The 24422-nt window shown below is 39.4% G+C and overlaps 1 protein-coding gene across 1 annotated transcript; it reads left to right on the forward strand.

Moving 5' to 3' along the window:
• Nucleotides 1-12: 12 nt before the first annotated feature.
• On the forward strand, nt 13-20247 carry CCDC150 (coiled-coil domain containing 150). Its single transcript, XM_010293212.1, has 23 exons — nt 13-101; nt 379-596; nt 688-866; nt 1446-1514; nt 1752-1868; nt 3349-3478; nt 4200-4243; nt 5087-5179; nt 6149-6256; nt 6791-6912; nt 7097-7274; nt 8195-8287; nt 10074-10157; nt 13287-13456; nt 13832-13925; nt 14559-14725; nt 15412-15538; nt 16129-16311; nt 16900-16968; nt 17048-17209; nt 17543-17629; nt 18568-18736; nt 20141-20247. The coding sequence occupies exons 1-23, from the start codon at nt 13-15 to the stop codon at nt 20245-20247; spliced, it is 2859 nt and encodes a 952-aa protein (XP_010291514.1).
• Nucleotides 20248-24422: the final 4175 nt, after the last annotated feature.

The following is a 24422-nucleotide window of genomic DNA, read 5'->3' on the forward strand; positions in this document are numbered from 1 at the left end:
CCCGAGGCCTTCATGGTGCTCCAGCTGAGGATGAGGGTGGTGGAAGAGCAAACCAGCGCCCTGGCGCGAGACCTGGAGGTGCTTGGTGTCGACAGGCAGAGGTAGGGAGAAAGCAAGGGTAAGCTTCTTTCGTTATGGGAGAGCTCATGCTTTTCTTCATCTTGTTCATCTTTGCACGCGTTTGCCATGCTTTGCTGTTCTCAGTAGGGGAGCTGGTAGTGGCAGAGTTAGCGGGAATTGGCTACAGCAACCTCGGTTCATAGGAAAACTTCCAGCTCCGTGAAACTTGGTTTCTAACCTACTTGCCTCTGTAATGCATACATGCACTGCCAGGTAGGTATGCATACACAGAGTAGGTCAGTCTTTTCTCCTTTTCAGCCTCGAGCATTTCCACTCAAAGACTTCAGAAACACGTGCTAATCAGCCAGCCATTAGCCCTGTGCAGGCCAGGGTGGCATTTGTGGGAGAAAATACACTGTGGAAAAACTGTGAAACACTGGTGAATCGAATGTGTCGGTTAGAGAGTGTTGTACAGACACTGAAATTAAACATATTCCGACTGCAGACAGAAAAGGAGCTGAATCCAAAGCATGCAGGTAGTAAAAAAGTTTTTTTACCACCTTGTTCTATTGTCCCTCCATATGCTTTTTCTGCCAGTGAAAATTTTTTGCCTTTTCCTTGTGGCAGCCCAGTTGGAGCAGCGTCTGAATGCAATCCACATGGAGCATTTGCAAGAAATGAAGATTGTACAGCAAGAAGCAATGAAGTTGCGCCAACACTTAAGTGATATGAAAGAGGCTGAAGAAAAGGCAAAAGAAGAAGTTCAGAGGCTGAGTACTGCTCTGGAGATTACAACTGCATCCAAGGTACAAAAGCTTATGATCTTATAGTTTCAGGTATGAAACAAACTTGTTAAGTACATAACTATGTTCATCTCTGACATAGTTAAACAGAAAGTATACTCAGCCAGAAAAAGGAGTTTATGATATATTGTTGGCAGTAAGGGCAAACACTTTTGATAATGGGAATCTGTGCTTCCATCAATTAAAAACAAAATTACATAGCAAATAAAGAATAAAAATAGTTGAAATTTGTAATTCTGTCATCTTCATGACTTAAGTTCATTTCATGTGTAGAGTTTTCAATAGCTTTTCTGTTTTTTTAGGAACTTACGTTTCTCTGGTATTTGTCTTACAAATATTACTATCTTCCTTGAAGAGGACTTCAATGGAGTATGTCACTCAATCTCCTTAATTGTGTTAAAGAATGCAGGGCTTCTTAGTGCTTGCAGTCTTATGTTCAGTGCTTCAGAACAGAGATCATCAGACTGGAGATAGAAATAAAGTTCTAGGCATTTGTGTGGCTGTTGCTTTTTAAAATACCTATTGCTTTTGCAATAATTATGAACATGTAAGGATAAAAATATCTGTTCCTTCCATGTTTAGATGGATGTAATGATTGCAGCAGAGGAACTGAGGAACACAAAACAGAAAATTAACTTTAGACTTCAGGAGGTAAGTACAAGAGCAAAGAGCTTAGTAGGAGGCTGAACTTGCCAAATATTATTTAAAGATTTGAAGAAGATCCTTCAATAATATTCTGGTGCAATTTTGGAATCTGCACAACCCAAAGAAATTTGCCAGCCTGCTTATGATTAAATACCCAGACAGAACGTCTTTCATATATGAGCTTGAAGTGTTTGTCCAATCTGCTTAATTAGACCTGCGTCAGAAATTGTTTATTTTTTCTAGCTAACAGAACAGCTGTCCCAGGAGATCAAACTGAGGGAGTCTTTGGAGGAATCCCAAGCAACTGTGATGTATCATGTACAGGACATTGAAACAACAGTAGAAGCAGAACGAAAGCAGGTTTGAGAAACTTTCAGTCTTTTTTTGTATCTGTTTTCATTTTCTCATCTGGGAGGAAAAGCAAGAACTTGGATGTCGTTCCTAGGAACCAGTTAAAAACACTTTATAATTACAACATCTTGTACAAACGCTGATCAGAAGACATGATGTAGATAAACTTCCTGCTCAAAGTAGAAGTATCACAAACACTGGATTGGGGCAGTGGTGTGTGAACTCTAGCAGAGTTCAAGGACTGTGATTCCATGGCTGCTTTAGGTTTTGGGTTTTTTGTTGTTTGGTTTGTTGGGTTTTTTTAATAGTGCTGCAGTAATGTTCCAGTTAGGATTCCCCCCCCCCCAGCCATCTGATCTGAATGTTTCAAGCTTAAATTTGGGACCATTGCCCCTTCTTAAATCATTCCACGCAACTGAAAAAAGTTTGACTTCATAATCTTTGTAACTACGTCTCAGACTTGTGGGCCACAACTGGATCCTGCCTTAACCTCTTCTTCACCAGGTTAAACAAGCCTCTTTATAATGAGGTACTGATAAACCTTCTTTAAGAAAATGCAATTTCTGAAAAATACTCTGTTGAGATCTTAAACATTCTGGGAGTAAGAAGGTTTTCCTCATTAATTGCCATGATGACAAAGCTAGATTTTTGCTCTCAGCTGTATTTGCATTACCTAGCTATTTTGGAGTATGAGGAGGGGCCATAGTTCATGGTAGAAATGAACTGGCTTACACGTAATTCAGATAACGAAACCAGTCCCGCTTTCTGCCTGCATACGCACACATTTGCTACATGCAGTCACTCTAACACTTCTGAATTCATAGCAACAGTTTAGTACAGATAAAACAAAGCGAATAGCAAAGTACCAAAACTTAAATAACTAAGGGTGGGTTTTTTTCAATTTTTTGATGATCATCAAGGTCTCTTTGTTCCTGAAACATATTACTGGTTTTTTTTTTCCTATGTGCCTTTTATCATCTTTGTGTTCTTCTACAGCAGAAGTGGAAAAATGTCGGATACATTATTGAACTTTATGAATTACACATTATGTGAGAAGCAAAGGCTTAGTTTAATTCATCTATCACTTTCTGATGGGTATAGTTGACTGTGGTATATTTATTAGTTAGTGTTAAAACAAAAAAAAATTCCTCACAAAATGGCATGAGGCAGACTTGTTAAAGTGCCTTGAGTGTTGTTATTTCACCTTCGTCTTTTATAGCTTGATCTTTTAATTGTTCAAATTTATTAGATTCTGCCTGTTATGTAAAAATGATTATAAACACACATACACTGTGTTACATATAGAAATTGAGTTGCTTGCCATAAAGGTCTTCTGCAGAAGATTAGGACAAGCAGAAAGAGAGGCAACTGATCAGGCTATATCTTTTCCAGTTAGATGGTTTTCCAGAACTTTTCATGCTCTGAAGTTTGCTTAGCTTTACCTGACTGAATTCTGCATCTTAAAGAATAATTTGTGATATCATTGCAGGTGCAGATATTACGGCAGGACTGCCAAGAGTTGCGTAAAGATGTCCAGCTAGCCCAAGTGAGGCTGCAAGAGGAGCAGGAAAGAACTGCTCAGCTGAAGCAACAGTGCACACAACTGAAAGCTGAGCTGGGTATGACAGTGTGTTCTTGTCATATGGTTTTAGCCCTTCGCTCATTGCTTCCACAGTGAGAGGAAAGAAGCACTGAGGTCCTCCAGACCTGTGGCAGCTCTATCAGTTAAGAGGAATGGAGGGCATCTTAAGAGGTGATGAAATATTAAAGGCCTTTAGTTTGCATGTGATGTTTCTAAAGCCTCTTCTTACCTAGAGGAAACTGATAACAGTGGTAATCAGGGTAATGAATACACAACAACAGTATGAAAAGATTCCATGAGCATAAATTCTTCTCAGTGGAGACTTCATCTAGCAAGTAACCATTAATGCATGATTCCTGAACTGATGTGCAAGTAGCCCATTGCTATTGAGTCTTTTACAGCTGATTAAAAAAACGTGCCCTAGTAATCATCAGTATCAGGACAAGCATCTTGGATAAGCCTCTAGTTCATCTCATTTAGATTCCCATTCTGTTCCCCCAGGTTAGGGGAAGCTCCATATTGTCAAAATTAAAAGGTAAGTGTTCCTAACAATTTATGGAATCAATTTTTTAAAGTAATTTTGCTGAAATATTGAAGTTATCAAGAAAAGTGTTAAAGAACACCACATTTGTAGAAGTCTTACCTGTTTTTGGCATATTCAGTAACTTAGCTAAACTGAAGCATTAAATCAGAATGTCACCATTTAAAATTACCAAACAGATAACAAAGCATGTCCTGACATTCTTTTCTATTTTTAGACTCCAGGAACTATATCATTTCCCAGCTTGATGAAGAAGCAAAAGTAAGTTGTAAACAAGTGTTGGTGAGGAAAATAGCTAAATAAAGATCAGAACAGCCTATATGGGGCATTTTTCGTTTACCACACTTCAGAGGCAGAATTTTTATGTGGGCAAAAGCCACATGTGACCAAGGCTACTAACCACTGAATGTCTTACTTTAGGGTTGCCCTACTTATTTTTTGAAAGATTAACTTTCATATTCTACTGAAATATCAAAACACTGATAGCCATGCTGTCCTTGGAAAGCTAGAACTGACCAGGAAACACAGTTGTCGTAGCACAAGTATTGCATACAAAGGAGACAAATAGATGGATTGGTAATTGATACTACGGAAAAGTCAAAGTCTTGGTCAACTAGATACTAAAATAGGCTTATTGCCTGTGTAGGGACTGTGTGTGCTGTCTGAAATCTTTTCTGAAAGAGTGCGTTTCAGTGAAAATGAAGTAAAAGTTCAGCTTTGGCTGTAGGGTCTCACAGTGCTAGCAAAGGATTCCTTCAGTTGTGAACTGTACCACTTCTGGCAGGGAGATCTTTTAAGTTCAGAAGTATGGAGATTAATTATAGCAGAGACTAAGAAGTTTGAACTCAGAAGGATATAAAGTCACCCTCAACTTCCAAAGCTAAGTTAGAGCAAATAGCACTTCGGTTATTATTTCAAGGTATATTTTAGAATGAGGCATGTACTATAGGAGCCATGTCTGATGCTTGCAAGAGCACATAGCTATGTGACAACAGCTTAAAGGAAATAGGCAAGTATGAAATGAAGACTCGATATTTGTAAAGTCCCTAGCTAAATTACGTTTACATTTTTTCTCAGTGGATGTTCTGTTTTATTGCCCCTTAGATTGCACAGCTGTCCTTTAGCAAAAAATGCAAAGAGAACCTGCAACTTCAGTCCAAAATGACTGCTCTGCGAGAAACAGCAGAGAAAGTACAGGTAATGAAAATAGCAACTCTTGTTTCTAAAATGGAAATAAAGTATAACAAAACAAGTGATTACAGTGAGAAATGATTTTAGATTTACTGGGAAGCCTCAAATGCAGGTCAGAAGACCAAGTTTAGTGCCCTCAGGTAATGCGGGCTAATGAACAACTTCCAGTGAAGGAATTTGATCACTAGCCTATGTAACCATTCCAGATTTCCCAGCCTTAAGGCTGGAAAGTTTTCTTCCTAATATTTATTTTGCATCAGCTTTTTTGAAAGTGTCTTCTTCAGGGGCCAGGACATACAGAACTACTGCTGCTCCCTCTTCTGTCTACCCTTGAAGTAGTACATTTATATGGCTTTGCACTTTCAGATTCGACCTCAATATGTTTCTATTAACGAGTCAAGTATGGAGCACCTGCTCGGCTAAAGTTTCCTCTGCCTTTTGGGACAAAAGGTTGACCTCAGTACATTCTAAAAAATTTTATTTACTCTACTTTCCCTTTTTTTAGAACATATTCTAGAAAACATTTTCCTAGTCCCCCCCCAACAGATATGTGTTTATTTCATGGTGTTCACTGGTAATGGGATTTGGATATGTCTTTCACAGGAAAGTTCCATTTTTCTTTGGTTATCTACAGTAATTAAACTATGAAATTAGGGGTCTGTTTTCACTTTTTGCCTTCTTTGCCTTAGAAACATTACTTTTTTGTGGACTTCAAAACTAATAAGTGATTATGCTTGGTTGGTAAACTGTTCTCTTTTTTCCCATTACTGTAAACTTTTAACACCTTGGAATAAGTCTACCATAAATTGGGACTACTTGAACAAATTTTTTTTAAATTTTCTACCTAAAATAGATTATTCCACATCTGCAAGAGTTTGGGTTTTTTTAAGTTTCTGACAGCCTACTGTGCAGAAAAAAAACCCAAGCCAAGACCCTGAAAACATATTTGTCATCCTCTGCCTTCTATCTAACCAGGTTCTTAATGACCACTTAAGCCAGCAATGCTCAGAGCTCAGCACCACACTCCAAAGTGTTGCCATGGAGAATGCTAAACTAATTTCAGATCATCAAACCATGCTTAAGGTATGTAGCCTACTTTTACAGTCCAAGAAAGTTGTCTGCAGCTCAGACATTATACAACAAACTAATTCCTAATATTGATAATCTGTGGGAGTACAGTAAAGTACGTTACATATAACAATGAAAGTTCTATAAAGGTGTGTTCTATAAAGAAGTGTTAGTGTTCTTCTTTGGCAAAGATTTATTTTCAATACAGAAAAAAAAAGTCATCTTATGGGGAAAGAGTGTAAATATGATAATACTATTTATAGAAACATCCTGTAAGAACTACTGAGAAAGAGGAATGTGGGGATTATTGGGCATTGCAAGTCAGTAAATGCAGAAGCTGAGCAGAAGTAATAAAGATCTGAGATTAAATATAAAAGAAGGTAAGGTGAACTCAGCTTTGACACTCTATTCAAGCAGCACATCACAACATGCAGAATTATAGGGATGATGTAGGAGTTCAATGACAAATTAACAGCTTTGTAAATTAATTACTCATCCCTCATCATTCTAACATCAGTGTTATTGCCTGGGTAATTTTTTCACCTTTAGGCAGAACAAGAAAAGAGTTGTAAGCTGCAAGAGCAACACTCGCTTCTGAATGCTGCCCATGCCGACGTTCTCAGAGAGCTACATAGTGTGCAGCATGAGAGGGCTCAGCTTCAGAGAGCGCTGTGAGGAGTTTCCTTGTCTGCAGCCTGTCTCCCCTTCCTCCATTGCATTCTCACCACCTTGTATTCTGCTCCTCTAGCACTTGCTACTTATTAACACAGAAGGGCCAGTTTGGTATTTAATGTGGAGGCCATCTTCTGTCCTGTTGTGCTAGAACTCCAGCTTGGCTATTTTGTCTTTCTTTAGGGAGGCCTTGCATACAGAGCATGGCAAATACAGGCAGAAAGCAAGCCTTGCTGAGGAGGCAGCAAACACACAGAAACAGCTTTTGGAATGTACTGTTGCTAGACTGCAAGGTGAACTTGAGACAGCTTTGCAAGAGAAAGGATCTCTGCTGGCGGAAAAGGAAGATCTTCAAGAGGAGGTACAGAACACTTACTGTTTTAAAGCTATATTCTTGAAGGCTGCTTTAGGACCCACATTGCTAGAGTTATTAACAGACCAGTTTTGCTTTCCAGACGGTTACTTTTTGCTATTGCAGTGGCAAGCGTGACACACTCTCCCCTTTCCAACTATGCTTATAGTTTGACCTGTAGTATCTCCTCTCTGGAGCATAAAAAGAGAGAGGACAGGGCAGCTCTGCAGATGCTATTTCTGAACTTCGGTGTTGACTTGCAACCTTCAGATTACCTGTTCTGGAGATGCATAGTATTTCTGTGAATCTGGACATTTTCAGGTGACAATGATTTCACATTTCTTTTGACAGATAAGGATGACAGCAAATGAAATAATACAGGAAAGGAATAAATTGGAAGTGGAAAAAACAGAGAATGAGGTATCTTGCAATATATATGGCTGTTCTTTAAATTCAGTGTTGTCTTTCTCTGAGTTTTCCTTTCATTTTGCTTACTCTCCCAACTAAATTATTTCTAAATAGAGTGATATTTACCATAGTCATATTGTTCACTTTTCTGTTTGGTATTTTTCTTGTCTATATAGATGTGTCCTTTGGAGCAGCAACCCTACTGCTACCTACACAAGGTCCTATTTGTAGTAATAAGTTTGTTATGCTACTGTGGCAAATGATAAATAATTTTCAGCTTCCTTGTATATGCATAGCCTAGAAAAGGAAAGGCAGCGTTTGTGGCATAAATGAGAAATTCCTTAGTGTTACGACGGAAGTCAGCATGGTTGGTAGAGTTTCTTTCACTGTTGTGGAAGGGCTTTCTAAAACAGGAGAGACTATACCTAATCCATATGTAGTGCTGAGGTTTTGTGATATTAATGTGTTGTGACTGGAAATCTTGGAGTGGTGTGATTAGAACTGGATTTTGTTGTTCATAGCTAGAAATGGTTTCAATGAAATTCACTTTGCAAACACTAGAGGAAGAGAACAAGAGGCTATTGCATCGCTTGGCTGCACTGGCACATGAACAGGTAAGTCACTGATAAAGTAGATAACTGATGACCCAACTGATCTGTAACTGTAGCAGGAATCACAGAATCACTAAGGTTGGAAAGGACCTTCAAGATCATCAAGTCCAACCATTAATCCAGCGCCACCATGTCCCCTAAACTATGTCCTGAAGCGCCACATCTACACATTTTTTGAACACTTCCAGAGATGGTGACTCCACCACTCCCTGGGCAGCCTGTTCCAATGCTTGACCACCCTCTCAGTGAAGACATTTTTCCTAATATCCAATCTAAACCTCCCCTGGTGCAACTTGAGGCCATTTCCTCTTGTCCTATCACTAGTTACTTGGGAGAAGAAACCAACACCCTCGTCGCCACAACCCCGTTTCAGGTAGTGGTAGAGAGCCGTAAGGTCTCCTCTCAGCCTCCTTTTCTCCAGACTAAACAACCCCAGTTCCCTCAGCCGCTCCTCATAAGACTTGTGCTCCAGACCCCTCACCAGCTTCGTTGCCCTTCTCTGGACATTCTCGAGCACCTCAACATCCTTCTTGTAGTGAGGGGCCCAAAACTGAACACAGGATTCGAGGTGTGGCCTCACCAGTGCCGAGTACAGGGGCACAATCACTGATTGTGATTCAAGGTGCTCTTTGAAGTAATCTGTATTTTATGGAGAGTGGCTGATCAGATTAAGGAATCAAAAATAGGAAAAATGAAAACAAAAGGATATTTCAAATGTTACTCCATCTTTTTAGATGTCTGTGTGGGATGAGCTGAGAGGCCTATATAGAGCTTCAGGTATTGGACATTTAGGTATGTCATTAAAATCCTATGACTCCATTCCATTTTCTAGTACAGGTATACATATATATGTACAGATATACAAGCTATTCAGCTTGTGTACATTGGGAAGGTATTAACAACAGTTTTATGCCCTTTGTGGACAAATTTGCACTTGGGACCTCTTTCCCATTTTTAACTTGTTCCCATTCCATTATTTCTCACTACTCTCAGTCACCTGCATCAGGATACTTGACTGGTTCCAGAAAATTTAAGTAAAAGCTTAGTAATACTGTGCTACCAGTGCTTTTACAATTGTTTTGTTTGTTTGTTTGTTGTTTTTTTGTTTGTGTTGTTTTTTACAGTGTTGGATGTAATGACCAGTTGTATGCATTGGAGATCCTAGAGAAACACTTAGCTGCTGATAATTCTTCTTTAGCATTGTGATGCTAGGACTTTAACTGAAACGCCTTTTGAATATTTGTTATTTGATAATCAAAGTTAAATTTCCACATTAATTAGTCTGTAGCATATGTATAACTTTTTTCTGTTTAACACAGAACTCCTTTGACAGTCATCAGTTAAAGAACATGAATCAATAGAGCATTCAGAGCCTTTAAAAAGTTGCCTGATTTTTAATTTTTTTGTATTCTTCACTAAGTTCTTTTAATTCTGTCCATGCCTTCTCATTCTTCTAGTTTATTTTTCTTCTCTGTTCCTGTTGACAAAGACTATTTTCATCTCTCCATTTCTGTTGCCTCTGCTTCTAGTGGCCTTCTTGTGGCCATGTGGAAGGTTGTGCCAATTTGAGCAGTTCTTCCTAAAGGTAAGCTCTCTAGGAGGAATTTATGCCATTTGGATATTTTTTTCTTTAAATCTGTTTTAGTGTTTCACCTAATTGAAAATTTATACCTGAAGCAACAGAGGAAGGTTAAAATACTCAGGGAGAAAAAGGACACTGAATACGTTTTTTGTTGCTTTTTGCCTTGTTTTTCCTATAGAGTGGTGATGTCTGCTCTTTTTTCCTCAGTATACCCAGCAGCAGGTACAACAGGTGCTGGCAGAGCTGACTGACAGCAAGAATAAACTGGCCTTTAACAAAGGAAAACTTCAGGTACCTCTCAGCATCCTATTTGTCAGCTCAAATGGGAAACTCATATTTTTATTTTGATCTAAGATAAGGTTGTTTAACCTTAGCGCTTAGGGACTTAATTTAGAGGGAAGTGCTTATTTATCTTCTCTACTTAATGTATTTGTGTAGTGTCAAACACAAATATTAAGAGTTCTGTATCAAAATCGTCTTTGATCCTGCTCATACTGCCTTTGGGTGACAAGATGCTGTTGATGTAGCATCTTTAGGATTTGTGGTAATGAAGTTGCTTAATGTGTGAAAACAGTAAATGGCTAAGGACCACCAGGGGGCATTAAAACAAAATGTGTGGGTAGAAAATTGGTTGAAAGATTAGAAACATGGAAACCTTTATAAAAAAATACAAATTAACAAGGAGGGAGGAAAGCTATGGTGATAAGCAAAAAATCAACACTATACATACGGTTTTGTAAGCAGAAGTTAGACAGTAAATGAGGCGCTGAAAGTAATGCTTTTACTTCAGTGTGACCTATGTCATAGAATTTGGGACAGTGGTGCAAAGATTCCTAAGGTTCTTTTAGAAACAGCACAGAATGTGCTGAATAGTGATTATTAGAGAGCAAGAAGGCTACATTTATGCAGTTGTTCTAGGTCTAATGGTAGTGACAGAAGGAAGTGACCAAGACATTATACTTAGATTTAAAAAAGATGAATTTAATCTGCAATTATTTCTATGGAAGGGTAAGTTAGAAGCAATTCACTTGCTACTTCTCTTACTATGGGACTCAGGGAAAAGAAAACATTTGCTCTGGGCTGAGAGACAGAGACAGTGTCACATCACTCTGCTTCTGTGTCCCAAATAAGATTATGTTTTTCCGTTTCTGCACTAAAAGAAAGCTGAGCTATTTTGCCACATCTCTTTTCTTAAGACTGAAGTGCAGAAGCTGGAGGAAGAGCAGTAGATTCATGTTTAGATAATAGTGAGCTTTGCAAGTGCATTACTTAGAGACAAAATACACTCAGGTGAAAAACTTTGAGCACTTCTTACCCCTCAGAATTAGGGTCAGACTAACTAATGCTTACATAGCCATTAGAAATCAGATTCAACAGACTTTTTTCTGAAAAACAGAGCATACATTTAGTGTTAGCTGTAGCATTCTAATCTGCAGCTGGAAACAGAACTTAATTTTATCAAAACTAACGTGAGAACTATGGAAGCTCAACCTGAACAGAGCTGTTTTTCGTGCAACTTGGTTACATGTATTCAGGCTAGAAAACGCACAGTTTACAGGATTATAAGGTTAGTCCTCAGGATTTATTATTATTTCCCAGTAAGAGAACAAATAGTTGCAGATAGTACTTGTCTAGCTATATTGCTGGGAGGTAGAGAGTTATTCTGCTTCAGTCTGTTCACTCAGACAGTACAGAGAAGAGATCTGTTGTCCTGGGCAGTGAAACCAAGCTTGTAGGTACAAGACTGTGAAGTAGACTCTGCTCTGTCATGAGTTTGCTATTCTAAGCTGTAAATTCAAGTAACTGCATTGAGACTTCTGTTCACAGGCAAGAATGAACTCGTAACAGTGTATGTTCTTTATGGACTCCTCTTGCTTCCCAGATACCAAAGCAATCTAGTAATACATTTTGAGTTGGAAAACTAAAGAGGTAAAAGTGACAAACTGTCAATCATATCCATAATTTCCATGCCATGATCTAGAAATTAGACAGAAGACGTAACCATGTTTAGGACACTCCCTGGAGAGCAGGAGGTCCTATTTTTGCCTTCTGTTGCCAGAAAGCAAAATGAATCAAAGTTTTTCTTGCACTTTATTCTCTATCATGGAGGATGGTCCATCAGATAGTCAAAGGCAGTTGTGTTGACGATTGGAACCATGATCTGAATGCTTTCAGATTTTGGGAAAGTTAGAACACTCAGTTCCATTGGTTTGTGGATATAGAGAACTAGCTGTAGAAAGGTCTCACAGTGGGAGTATACCAGAAGGGTGCTCAGAACTAGGGGCTGTGCTGGCTCTGCGGAGCTGTGACAATGGCTGATATCACAGACTTCTAATGAAGTTCCAGGCAGCACTGTGTCTCGCTGCTGCCAAGATACAGAGGGAAATCACATGACTTTGGATAATGCATCATGGAAAGTGTCAGAGAAGAGACCTTAAATATCTTCCTGAAGTAATGCAGACTTAGGAATAAGATGTAGCATCTACTTGTGCTCCAGTGGATAGATATTTTTGAGAGTGTTTTTTCAGTTACTGGTTTTGGTACTCATATCTTCACTGCTTTCAAGGGCTGACTGATTTTGTGGTAGGAATGACACCAAAAAGAAAAAAATTCCACCGCCAAGTCTTGGCAACAGAAGTCTTCTGATCATAATGCTAGGTCAGCTGCAGGCTCAAGAGAAGAAACTATGAAATCTGATATACGTACTTGTGCTCACTGCTCTACTTTATACTGAGTTCATTTTGAACAAGATGAATGTTCAAGAAACTCTGTGTCTGAATGTGGAGGTATCTTAGAGTCAGCTGGAGGATTCTGTTAAATGCTAAAAAGAACATGAGAGAAAAACTGGAGGATATAAGAGACATTCTCCCTCCAAGATCATTGACAACTGGATGGTCTACTGGGCTTAATAAAGAAGATTTTAATGTGGTGAGTGATGACTATGAAATGCAAGTTAGAATGATGGTTAATTTCAATGGGCTAGTTGATGACTATGAAGAAATGGCTGAAAGTTAACAGAGACTAAAACCTTTGAGTGTTTTTTATTTGAAAGAGATGCAGATGAAAACTTAGGCTAAGCAACATTAGAATCAACACCTAGTTTTGAATAAAAGCCCAACTTCATGCACCTGTGGCACTTCCTGAAGCCTGGCTGCCAAGAGTTCAGAAGCATTGGAACTATCAGTTAGTTAAAACACCCACAAAAAGCCCCAAGAACACCACCACACACTCAGCTTGGGCTTAAACCAGAGGCAGAGCAAAGCTTGTGTAATTGGAGGGAGCTATTTCCATGTTCAGAAACATTGCATGCTCTTGCACTGCTGCAAGCATGCAGTTTACTTATAAAAGAATTTTTTAATAAAACTCTAATAGATGACTGATTTTTCCTGCTGGTTTTCCTAATGATTTCTTTTACTGCAGATGGCAAACTTGCAGCACCAGCTGGAGGCAGCAAAGGTTGATAACACTAAGGTGACAGCCATGTTGGAGCATGTGTTAGCTTCTCATAACAAGATGCAAGCAGCTCTGGATGTGGTACAAACTGAACTGGTACACAAAGACACTGAAATCAGTAACCTCAGAAGAAACAAGTAAGTGAAACTGATACTGTTTCTGTGGTCTATCAGTAGTATGGTGGTGAAGACAGATACAGTTGAGGACTGGCATCTTCCCCATGGTTCTGCCTAATAAGCCAAAGGACAAGTTTGTTTGATAAGTTTCCCATATCCTTTCCTGCAACACTGAAACACAGTACAAGTGAACTTATAGCTAACTCTGCAAGTTTGGCAGGTCTCATGTGTCTTGTGGAAAGTAGGTAAAAAATAATTTAAGTTTAGCTTCAGTAACAGGCGAAACTTAATTTGGTTAAGTTAGAGATCCAAACTGTGAGGTGGTCACCGCTTCAGAGGAGATGTGCACAAATTGACTTAATGCGTCATTTTTTTTAATCCTATTTCCATTTTCAGAAGCCAGACTCAACAGAAACTACAGAGGTTGGAAACAGAATTGGAATGTTGCCAAGCCAAACTGGTTGCCTTGGAAAGGCAGCACAGCAGCCAGGTAGAGCCTGCGTTTTTCTGTAGTAACAGCCACCACTGCATTTTTTGTGTTAAGCAAAGTACCTTTTCTTTTTCTGAATACAGTATGGTGTGGCACTTTCACGTGAATCAAGGCAAAAATATTCTATCAACTTTTGGCTGTGGAGCAGGAAAATAGTTACTCAAGTGTTGCAGGAGACAAGCCTGTCCTCTCTAAAAAAATTCCTTGGCTTTATAGGTTTTACAGTCTGCAGCTGGATACATAATATGAACAGAGATTTTGGAAGTTTATATAGCCTTTATTTTTTTTCTTATTAGAATGGAGGGGAAAAAGAGTCCAAGGAATCACTTTCATCTCCCCTCATAATGCACAATCAAAACACACTCACTATTGACAAAGAACATTTTTTTTTCCCAAGAAAGTCATGGCTATATGGCAAGATGTTCTGATCCTTCTGACTAAGCCAGTCAGTGGATTGGCATTGTAAGGATTCCCATCTAGTTGCCTGTGCTTAGGACATTTGTAATCAGACAGTTAGTGAACATACTGATACTTCCTGCAAGTTGATACTGACTGGGAAGGAAAAAAAAAAATATTCCTGTCTAAGCTTTTTCATTTGGGTAAGTATAAATCTGATTTATTGTTACTGCACAGGTGGAACCACTTTGTAAGTTATTAGAAAGCAGAAGAACGGACAAGAAACTACTTCTTTGTTTGGAAGAAGTTCTGCAGGCCAATAAGAACCTGCAGAGCAAGCTGATCCAAACTCAGTACGAGCTGAAAAGTAAGGAAACTGAGCATCAACAGCTGATGGTCTGCAGGTAAGACCAGATCCATGATACTATGCTTGAGGAGAAATACTACTTTGCACTTACAAAGAGCTTTATGGCTTTACTCATCTATGAATATCAGCATTGACTGTATGCGGAGCCAGCAGCATGATAAATTCATGCAGAACTACAGAAGTGAGCTCTTTCACTTGTTCCCATAATGACACTTCGACCTACTCTGCTGTACTGAGGAGCTACTTACCCAGGGTCATTATGGCACTTCCACAAACAGCTTTGCCATGAGGATAGCAGATACCACTTTCACACTGAAGTGGCCTGCAGTAGCTATAGCAAGGAGAGCACGGGATAGCTGTTTAAATTCCCCACACAAAACTGAACACTAGTAAGTAAAAGCTGAAACCTAAGTGTAGGTGCAGTCTGAATCTCCTCATTATCCTTTGTCTAAACAGGCTTAGCCATTTAATTTTATGAAGGAAAGTAAGTTGTCCTAAACTGTTTTTTCCAAAAAGTCTGTTTACCTTGTGTAGGTATTTTGAACCTTTTAAATAAATGGAATATGAAATATTAAAAAACACATCTTTGAGCAGTAGTGGTACAGAGAATATATCCAAGACAAAAGTATTGAGAATGGAATAGTCTTTCCTATTCTTGTGTTTAAAAAATAACACCTATTAAATATGAATGTGAATAACTTAATTTCTTTCTTCTTTTTAAAGGGAACAGCTAATGGAAAAAGCCAAGACAGAGGAAAAGATGTATGCTGAACACTTAGGGTCTTTGAAGAAGCAGATTCAAACTGAACAAGAGGCTTCCAGGAAAGCTGTCAATCAAGAATCCCCTGAGGTGAGAAGGGATGGAATTAAAAGATTTCATTGCATGATTTCCAGAGAAGGAGATCTGCTTTACAATTTTCCAGCAGAACAAGAGCAGCTCACGACAAATACTTGTGACCTTTTCCATTCATCATGGAGTTGTCCATTGCTTGTATACATGAATTTTGTCATGTGGTGGATGGACATTTTGGTGTCCATGCACAGTGATATCTGTGCTCTCTAACTTTTTCAAGTACTGCTCTATATCTCCCAACACTATATACCTCATTGTACTGACGTTCATATCAGTCATTCCAGTGACTTGAAAAGGATAATCTGGGGTTGTATAGCAATCTCCAGGGATAAATTACTGGTTTGGAAGTCTGCTTTGTTTCTTGGGAGCTGGATCATAAAGCTCAGCATAACCTTAGTATTAATCAGATCCCAGCATGCACTTTTTTCCCCTTTTGTTAGAGGAGTATTAAAGAGACATCAAACCACCAGGTGCGATAGCGTATTTCAGATACAGGAAATCAATTGGCTGTGCTGCATATTAATTGTTGTATAGAAAGAACTAATTCTTAGAGTTAATGTGAACTCACTTTTTCCTCTTTCCCCTAGATAAAGACATCCCTTGAAGAATCCTCCTCCAAATTGGCTGAAGTTTCCCTTGCTAACAGGGAGCTGTGGCAGAAAATAACAGAGCTGGAAAAGTCTTTGTCCAGTTACAGGGAAAAGCTAAAAAGCCAAAGAGCTCAAGTCAAACAATGCCTGGCCTATAAAGCTAACACAGAAAAGGTAAAGGCATGCACACATTTTTCAGTAAAAACAGATATCCTAGCTGAGAACAACTTTTTTCCCTGCACTGAGTAGGACTGCTGTTGATCCTTTGCAGTGGAGCTAGACTTGCAAATTAAAACTGACTCTGGACTCAGATTCTGAACAGAAGATGAATAGATCAATAGCAGCTGCAGTAATTGTGTGGCTTCTTCTGTCATCCCTCCCCCCGTATTAAATATTATGCCATAGAGTCCCATCCCCCCATTAGATTTTTATAGTAGTATTTGTCCTCTATAATTTTGTGGATACAGTCTATTTAATTATTGATTGGGCCAAACGTTCCTTGTGTAGCGATTAGTCCCTTTCCATCCTTTATAGCTGTAGAACTTACAGTTCAAGTGATCCCTGATCCTAAATGAGAATGTAGACTCCTTTGCAGCTCTGCTACCCGTTTGTTCCCCTTTCCCAGGTGGGACATGGGTTCTCTTAACTTGAATCTCGTAAGGCAAGAAATAAGGACACAATGTGCAGACATCCATAGAAATAGTTCCCATGTAACAGCCAGTGAGCCTAAAAAATTCCTAAAGTTTTGCTCCTCTCAACAACTTCCAGGAGACTGAATCCGAACTGAGGAAAGTGGAAGCAATAAAAGAGGAGTATCAGAAGAAGACTTACGAACAGGTGAGCTTTCTTGACTAGTTTCCTGAAGAGACTGATCTGCTAAAATGTTATTGGAATTTCATTCTTGTGTTGTCTTCAGTCACAGGACGTCCAGAAATTTGTGTCAGAGTTGAAAAGTGTGCAGAGCGAGATGCAAGTGGTGTTGAAAAACCAACATGAAGTGCAAGTGCAGAACAGGCAACTGGAGACCCAGCTGGAAGCAGAAAGAAGACGAAGGCAGCAGCTGGAAAACAAATGTCAGGTAAAGTAATAACAGCATAAAAAAAGTGATGAGACACCCATGGAAGCATTTGTGCAAAATCTATGGGGTTGTAGAAGAGCTGGTAGAAAGACTTTATGAACTCAGTCAAAAGATATTCCTATAAATCTTACTGTGCCTGTTCCAGAAAGCCCAAGTAACAACTTAACATACATTCACTCTATATCTGACTTTAGAGAGAGACAGATTATTTTTTTTAATGGTTGAACTCTAAGCTATTTACAATAAAGATTGGAGAATCCTTTCATTATATTGTGTTTATTTGTACCATGAATACATCAGATAGAAATTAATGTTACTTCTTTTTCTACCTAGAAACTGGAAAAAACAGTCAAACATCTGAAGAAATATAAAGAGGGGACAGAAAAGAAACTGAAGGAAGCCAGCATAGAGTCAGAACAGGTGAGACTACTTATCATTAGAATAATAATTCATTGACAGTAACACGATGGTATTTCAGCACATGCACCAAGTAACCCTTTCAATCTCAGATATAGATCTCTAGTGAAGAGTGAGGTGCATCCTTGGCCTTTTCAACTAAGTGGCGATTATCATATTTTAAAAAACAAAAAAAATTTCAAAGTTTTTTCTGTGAATCACTTCAATATAGTGGGGCTGGTAAGAAGAGCTTTTGTCCCTCACAGGCTGCTGTTTTTGTCAGGCTCAGGGTATCTCTGTTAACCAACCAAACAGAAGTGTTGTGGCCAAGTAAATTGCACCCCCTGAGATGCTCGTGTCACTCTATATGTGACCATGCAAAAACGCACATTTTTCCCCCCAGTTGTCCTTGCATCACCTCACCCTTGCGCTACTGTACCACAACACCCAAATTATTATAGTTTGCATGGTTTACTGTAGCGGGTTGGGGTGGAAATCTAGAGGTTTAGATGTTTTATAGGGTATTAACCAGCATAAAATAAAATTTAAACAAGTAATAGAGGTGCCCCAATCTGAGGTCTTACATGCAGCTTGTCAGTTCAAGTACTGTTCTGTGATTAGAAAGAGACCTTAATAGCAAGAGAGTACTTCTACAGCATTCTGCAGGCAAGGTTAGTCTTCCCTCATCTTTCTCAGGAGTTTGTGGTACTCAGCATCCACTTTTCCCCCCCTCTTCCCGATGCCTCTGTATTTTATGCTGTGTTGGAGATCTGCGTTGACTTCATTACCCGCCTAAGAGTGTGGACCCCCCTTGTAGCGAGAGCCTCTCTGATACATCCTTTTCACAGCAATGGAAGAGGGCATCATGGAGATGTACGTACCCCTATGTACAGGAGAAAGATTTGAGTTGTATGCTGCGTTAACTATTCTCTTACCAGCTCTAATTACAGTGCCTTCCCTAGATCACAGCTAGCCTAGAAGCAGCTCACCGCTGGTTCAAATCTAAGTTTGACGGCCTGCAGCTAGAAGTTGGGAAGAACCACCAGCCAAAGAACCCCGAAGAGAGCAGCTTCAAAAAGGATGTAAAGAAAGCAAGCACATTCATTTCAAAGGGAGAAGCAAAGAAAATAGGTGAGGGAAGTATTTGGCAGCTCATTATCAGTCAGGATTTTTGTTTCCTAAACTTTCTTTTGTAGTTCCTTACACAGGGGTGAGAAAACAGACCCCTCTTCTAATTTAGTTTGTTTCCTCCTCTTTTGCTAAAGGACATAATTAAGCAGAAAGTATTTTTACAGGTAGAAGATAGCTTCAAGGGACTGTTTCTGTACTTAGAAAAGTTCTGTAGCACATACTTCATGTCTTGTTGATGCTCATTAACCAAATACTTGTCCGAAAGCTAAGAGCTAGTATATTTTCTTATCTGCATTCACCTCTGTTTCAGCAGTTCTCCTTCACCTCCTCCATACCTTCTACAAATACCTTTTCAAAAGCTGTGCTTACCTTGTTTGTGTAGGTTCATCAGCCTTCTCCATAATTGGTAGTTCTTATATAGTTGTGTAATTAGTTTTTGAGAGATTTATGTATTAAACTGCTAAAACTTGAATCTCTTCTTTAGTAATGACAAAGATTCCCCAGTCATCAGCTTCATAAAACATGGCATCTTCTCCCAGGAGAAAAATCAAGAAGAGCTTCACCACTTGCACCTCCCTGGACAGCAGGTCAAGGAGCCAACACCTCCAGCTCAACCACCAGGAAGGCCCACGTGAGCTGGGCAGGAAATGAGCTCACCTGACTGGGTGATTCCCAGCCCAGGGACAGCATCAGCTGCGGGCAGGAGAGTATCTTCTGCTAGCACCCTGGCACTGGAAGAATTGGGAACTTTACTTGATCTGACATAGTTAGATAGGTCTGTGTCACTGGGAAGGCCTTGCAAATAAAAGGTGCTCACAGGGCACCCATATGTAGGGGACTTAGGAAGGCTTGTTTAAGTCATAAACTGATTTGAATTGACTCATACCTCTCACCTTGTCTTTTTGACTCAGGTGCTTTGCGTTGTGAGACTGATACTAACAAGACTACGTTTTGTAGAAAAACAATTGTTCTTTCTGTATTGTTACTGTCAACTATATGCTGTTGATATGCTACATCTTTGCTTTTATCGCTTGTCTTTTACCTGCTTAGACTAAGGCCTGGCAGGTGCTATCAAAACAAATCTCAGAATGGTTTGCAGAGGGTTCAGGTGAATTACTGAAGACCGAGTCATGCCTCTGTGGCTGGATGCTGACGTGACTGGGACAGGGAGGAACTGGCAGGACTGGCTGCTTCTAATGTAGATGATACCTGGGTCATGAGAGAACATAAGCCTTGGGCTATTTTAGGAGCATATAAGGAATTAATTAAGTGTGTGGTGTTATACCACACATCATCTTACCTTCGTAAGAATTAGTGGAATTTGCTCAACCTATCCTAGTGTGGAACAACACACTGGGAGAAGAGTAGTTGAAACTGATGACTTAATGTCATAATGTGTTGAAGATGATTATAACATGGACAGGTTTTGTGCTTGTTCGACTAAAGATCAGCTCATCTTTGTCATGGCTTACTCTTCCACGTGGTTCCAATACAACCTAGCTTCAGTATAGGTGGTGTTGCACTCTGATCTGCTTCAACAGAGCTGTCTGCAAACTCCTATGTGGTCAATGGTACTCTTTATTTCTGTGGGATCTATACGTGTTAATTGGCGATACTTGTTTAGTTTAGTGGGGGGGGAAGTCTTGCATACCTCCGGAGCCTAGGAGTAGCCCGAAGACACACTGGAATTAGCTTATTCTGCTCCTCCAGAAATTTGGTCCTAAACTATAACCACTATAACCTGTGTGATAGGACTGTGGACTAATTCGTGGTTACCTGAGTCTTTTCTCCTTGAAGCAAATAGCTGTTCTAAGGAGCAAGGGGTGGCTGAGCACACTATTAAAGCTAATGACACCTGAGCTTCATTAAATTGTACTGCTTAAAACCAGGCCTATGCAATACAGCTTTAGGTTTGTCCCAGTCAAGCTGGTTCCTTCAGAAATTGGTTGGCATCTGTGCCACACCTGCTCTGGTGTGTTTGGCATAAGCTGTGCTGTACCTCCACAGTGTCCTTGGGCAAATGGCAGTCAAAAGTGTCATCTAGTTTTGCTTGCTATGAACTCAAACTGTAATCACAGCTGAAAAACAGTCTTCTCCAATAGCACTTACCATTTAGCACTTCTGTTCATATTGAATGCTTGAGTAGGTTGCCTAACAAGGGAGAAATGATTCTGACCTTTGCCAGTGCAAAAGGACAAAGCATATGGTAGCTGCGCTTGCAGGAACTGTATGTTGGCAGGGCAACAGCATCAACCACCCCTCTGTTTTCCCTCTGCAGGAGTTTTTTACCAACATAATGGTACACTTCAAGGGCTGGTTCTTCACCCCTTCCTTGTTCCAGAATGCCCTGCTCTGTTTAGGGCCATGCATCTGCAGTTACTTTGTATATTGAAGTGCAAAGTCTGATTATATGGCTGTGGCCTTTAAACTTAGTACTTGTATTTGCATGGTAACAGTCTATTCCAGGTCCAACATATCCTGTTGCTTCTTCTAAACTTCTTTGGGATTTAGGGTGGAAAGCAGGAAGATACAGTATAGCTGTGAAGGATTACTGTAGGCCAGTACCTTTTAACTTTAGCGCTACTTTAAGTTTAGTCTATGCCTGCTTTAGCAAGTGATGCAGCTCAGTGGGTCACATGCAGCATGAAAGAGCAGGTCCAGGACATGTTTTGGATTGTTTTTTACTTCAGATTTGCTCAAGTTTGATCCTACTGACTGAATGCTCTCTAGCAACTGAAGCACTTCTGGAAGCCATCTTCTAACTTGTTTTCACATGAAAGGAAACTAGTTTGTCTGCTCAGAGCTTGCTCTGCAATGTGAACCACAGCATCGTGCGTGGCCGCTCACCCATTCAAAATATCAGAAGTACATAATGGACAAGAACTTGTAATTTTCTTTAAACATAGTAATTTCAATAAAGATGTAGTAACCTAACACTGCTGCCACCTGCAGGATCAATAACAGGTCTACATTGCAAGTCTTCCCCAAGGCTTGGTGGCTGCTAAGCCTCTCAGGTAGTTATAGTAATATTTGCAGTACTTAAAAATTAAATTTCTAAGCAGCAAAAAGGTTGGATGTGTTTTTTCCTGTCAGACTGTGGCCTTCAGCAAATGTGGATGGCAAACAGCTTTCTACACTTGTCAATGCTGATACCGGGTAAGCACAACTGAAAAGGTACGATTCAGTTTCTAAGTCAGTCCATTTGTAGATGCTTTTATGAGCAGCCTTTTAAGTATGCCTTGAGTTAATGTTTTATATAAAATAGCTCTTCAGCCATAAACAGCTAACAACATTATCATGGTTAAACCAGGTAGGTTGATAATACATGTAGTGTGTTTGACTGAAACTGTTACTAATTCTCTTGGTGAGGCTTGAGGAATATTCCCAACATGCTGACAGGTGAGACTGGCATTGATTTTAGTGTTCTTTCCCTCTTAGTCTCTTGTTCTCGCTGATTTATGAAAGCTTTCCCAAAATTCTAACCATGGCTGGATTTCAAGCTTTTCCTGCTTTGCTGTTTGTTCCCACACATTCAAGGTCAGGCTGGACGGGGCTCTGAGCAACGTGATCTAGTTGAAGATGTCCCTGCTCATTGCAGGGCGTGGGACTAGATGACCTCTAAAGGTCCCTTCCAACCCGGACTGTTCTGTGTTTCTATGATTTTACATTTCAGTAATAACTGTCATTATTGTGAAGGAGAATTAGGAAAGGTGCTGGGTTCACCTCCCCCAGTGTTGTGTTCTTGTGAGTGTCCTTAAAACAAGCTACAGCCAGGTAAGACTAAATGTGAATATAGCGCAGCCCAAAATAAATCCCGTAAATCCCTTACATAAAGTACAATGATGAAATGTGGAGTACATGTTCACAACTTCATCACTGGATATACTTAAAGCCAAGGTAAGCATATGTATTTGCTGTACGCATCTCATGTTCTGTGCTTTGCTTTTCCTTAAAGCAGGTCAGTTCATGTGGACTGTGCCTGTTTAAACTTTTTTATTGGGGAGCTCAGTCCTGCAGCATGTATTTTGTCTCGTGCTTTGTCTGAAGTCTTGTCCAGTCTAATCTGTTACTGTTACACCATCACAATGTCATGTATTTGTAATATTGTGTAGAAGTGAAATCTAAGTAAAAGACTGCTGGTCTCATAACCATAAATGCAAGTTGGATCTAGCTAAGGAAAAATCCAAGTTCTGTCTATCTTCAAACATAGTCTTTTTCCACAAGCATTTGAGAAAGCTGTAGACAATTTGCATTGAGACAAGTGTAGTATCCCTTCCTTCCAGATGCTCAGAACTGTTTAGAACATCCTTTTGGAACACTGTTTGCTAGAAGTATGAATTTTCTTGGCTGGGTCTAATTAAATGTGAGTTTCTGTTATTTGGTGCTTAAAACCAATTTAGAAAGCAGTTTAAAAGTCATCAGCATTCAGATTGTATTTTTCCTTTTTATTTGTATGAATGATAAAGATTTGTACTTCCTAGGTTTAAGAACTAAACTGCTTCAGAATTCTAGCAGCGGTAGGGATCAGAAGTAATTAATAGTAATGCCTTGATGTTGGTCAATTTTTAAGACAATTCTTAAAAAAACCCCACAACCTTCCTCTGTGTCAAGTCTATTTTAAAAAAATGTACAAGCAATGGGATTCTGAGTATTTCAGACTCAGTTTTGGAAAATAATGCAAAGGGAATCTGTGTACTAGATCTCTGCCTTCTGTTTTCTAAGCATTAGTTCAGTGCTGAGGGCTGTATTTCCCGAGACATGATAAACTTTTTTTGTATGAAAGGACAGGAGTAATTTGCTGCAAGAAGAAAAAAATCAGTGGGGTTACAGTATGTGAAAAGGCCAATAAAGAATAAGGAAAGCTTCAACGGAAGCATTTTTACCCCAAGATGATGCAACAATACTACGCTTGTTACATATGTTGTGAGTCGCCTCCAGTTCATACAGCAAACATGTCAAAAGCAGTGACGAGGTATCGCAAAGAATAAGAAACGAAATGGAGGTAAGGGAGTCATTCTCTCCCTTCTGCAGCTTATGAATACCCTGGGCTAACATAACAAAAATGGTTATTTAATTTATAGTTCTGCAAACTTGGCATGGGACTTGTATTTAGGCAGTGCTGCCAAGTACTATTTCCAAGTAAAACATGCTGTCCTTGTGCCAGGTAGTGAGGCTTTCTTGGTATTGTCTCTTACCTTTGTATTCTCACTACGGCCCAGCATATCTCTAGTGCAGTATGTTGTAATTTCATGTTTGATTTGAGATAAAATTGTCTTATCTTTAAAATTAGTCTAAGCAATGCCACAAGACTCACTTCTTAATCATTGTTTGCAATTTTGTGAAATGATTACGGAACACAAATACATATAAAAGTGGGCTGAAAGCAAAGAGCAGTAGTTAGTTGTGAAACTGTAAGTAACAAGAGTCCTTGGGAGGCAACAGCATGGTTTGTTTTCTATTCAGCAAACTAACTGGCTGAGAAATATTTTCAGCCTTATTTTGCTGTAGCGCATAACATATATCCATATAACTACATACTCTTTTTATTTATGATAAAGCATTGCATGCTGCTTCTCTTGCTGGGTTGGAGGGAACATGCTTCCACCATCACATGCTACTGTTCAACAGCCAGAAATAAATAAAACCCCAGACCATTTGCAATGTATGTTAAATAATAAGCTGTATG

This window comes from Phaethon lepturus, unplaced genomic scaffold, assembly GCF_000687285.1.
Source record: "Phaethon lepturus isolate BGI_N335 unplaced genomic scaffold, ASM68728v1 scaffold35728, whole genome shotgun sequence".
NCBI classification, from domain to species: Eukaryota; Metazoa; Chordata; class Aves; order Phaethontiformes; family Phaethontidae; genus Phaethon; species Phaethon lepturus.

Coding starts and splice junctions, on each gene's coding strand:
- CCDC150 (XM_010293212.1), top strand. CDS start 13: ATGGTGCTCCAGCTGAGGATGAGGGTGGTGGAAGAGCAAACCAGCGCC. Junction 1,515..1,751: donor TTAACTTTAGACTTCAGGAG/GTAAGTACAAGA, acceptor TATTTTTTCTAG/CTAACAGAACAGCTGTCCCA. Junction 17,630..18,567: donor CCAGCATAGAGTCAGAACAG/GTGAGACTACTT, acceptor TGCCTTCCCTAG/ATCACAGCTAGCCTAGAAGC.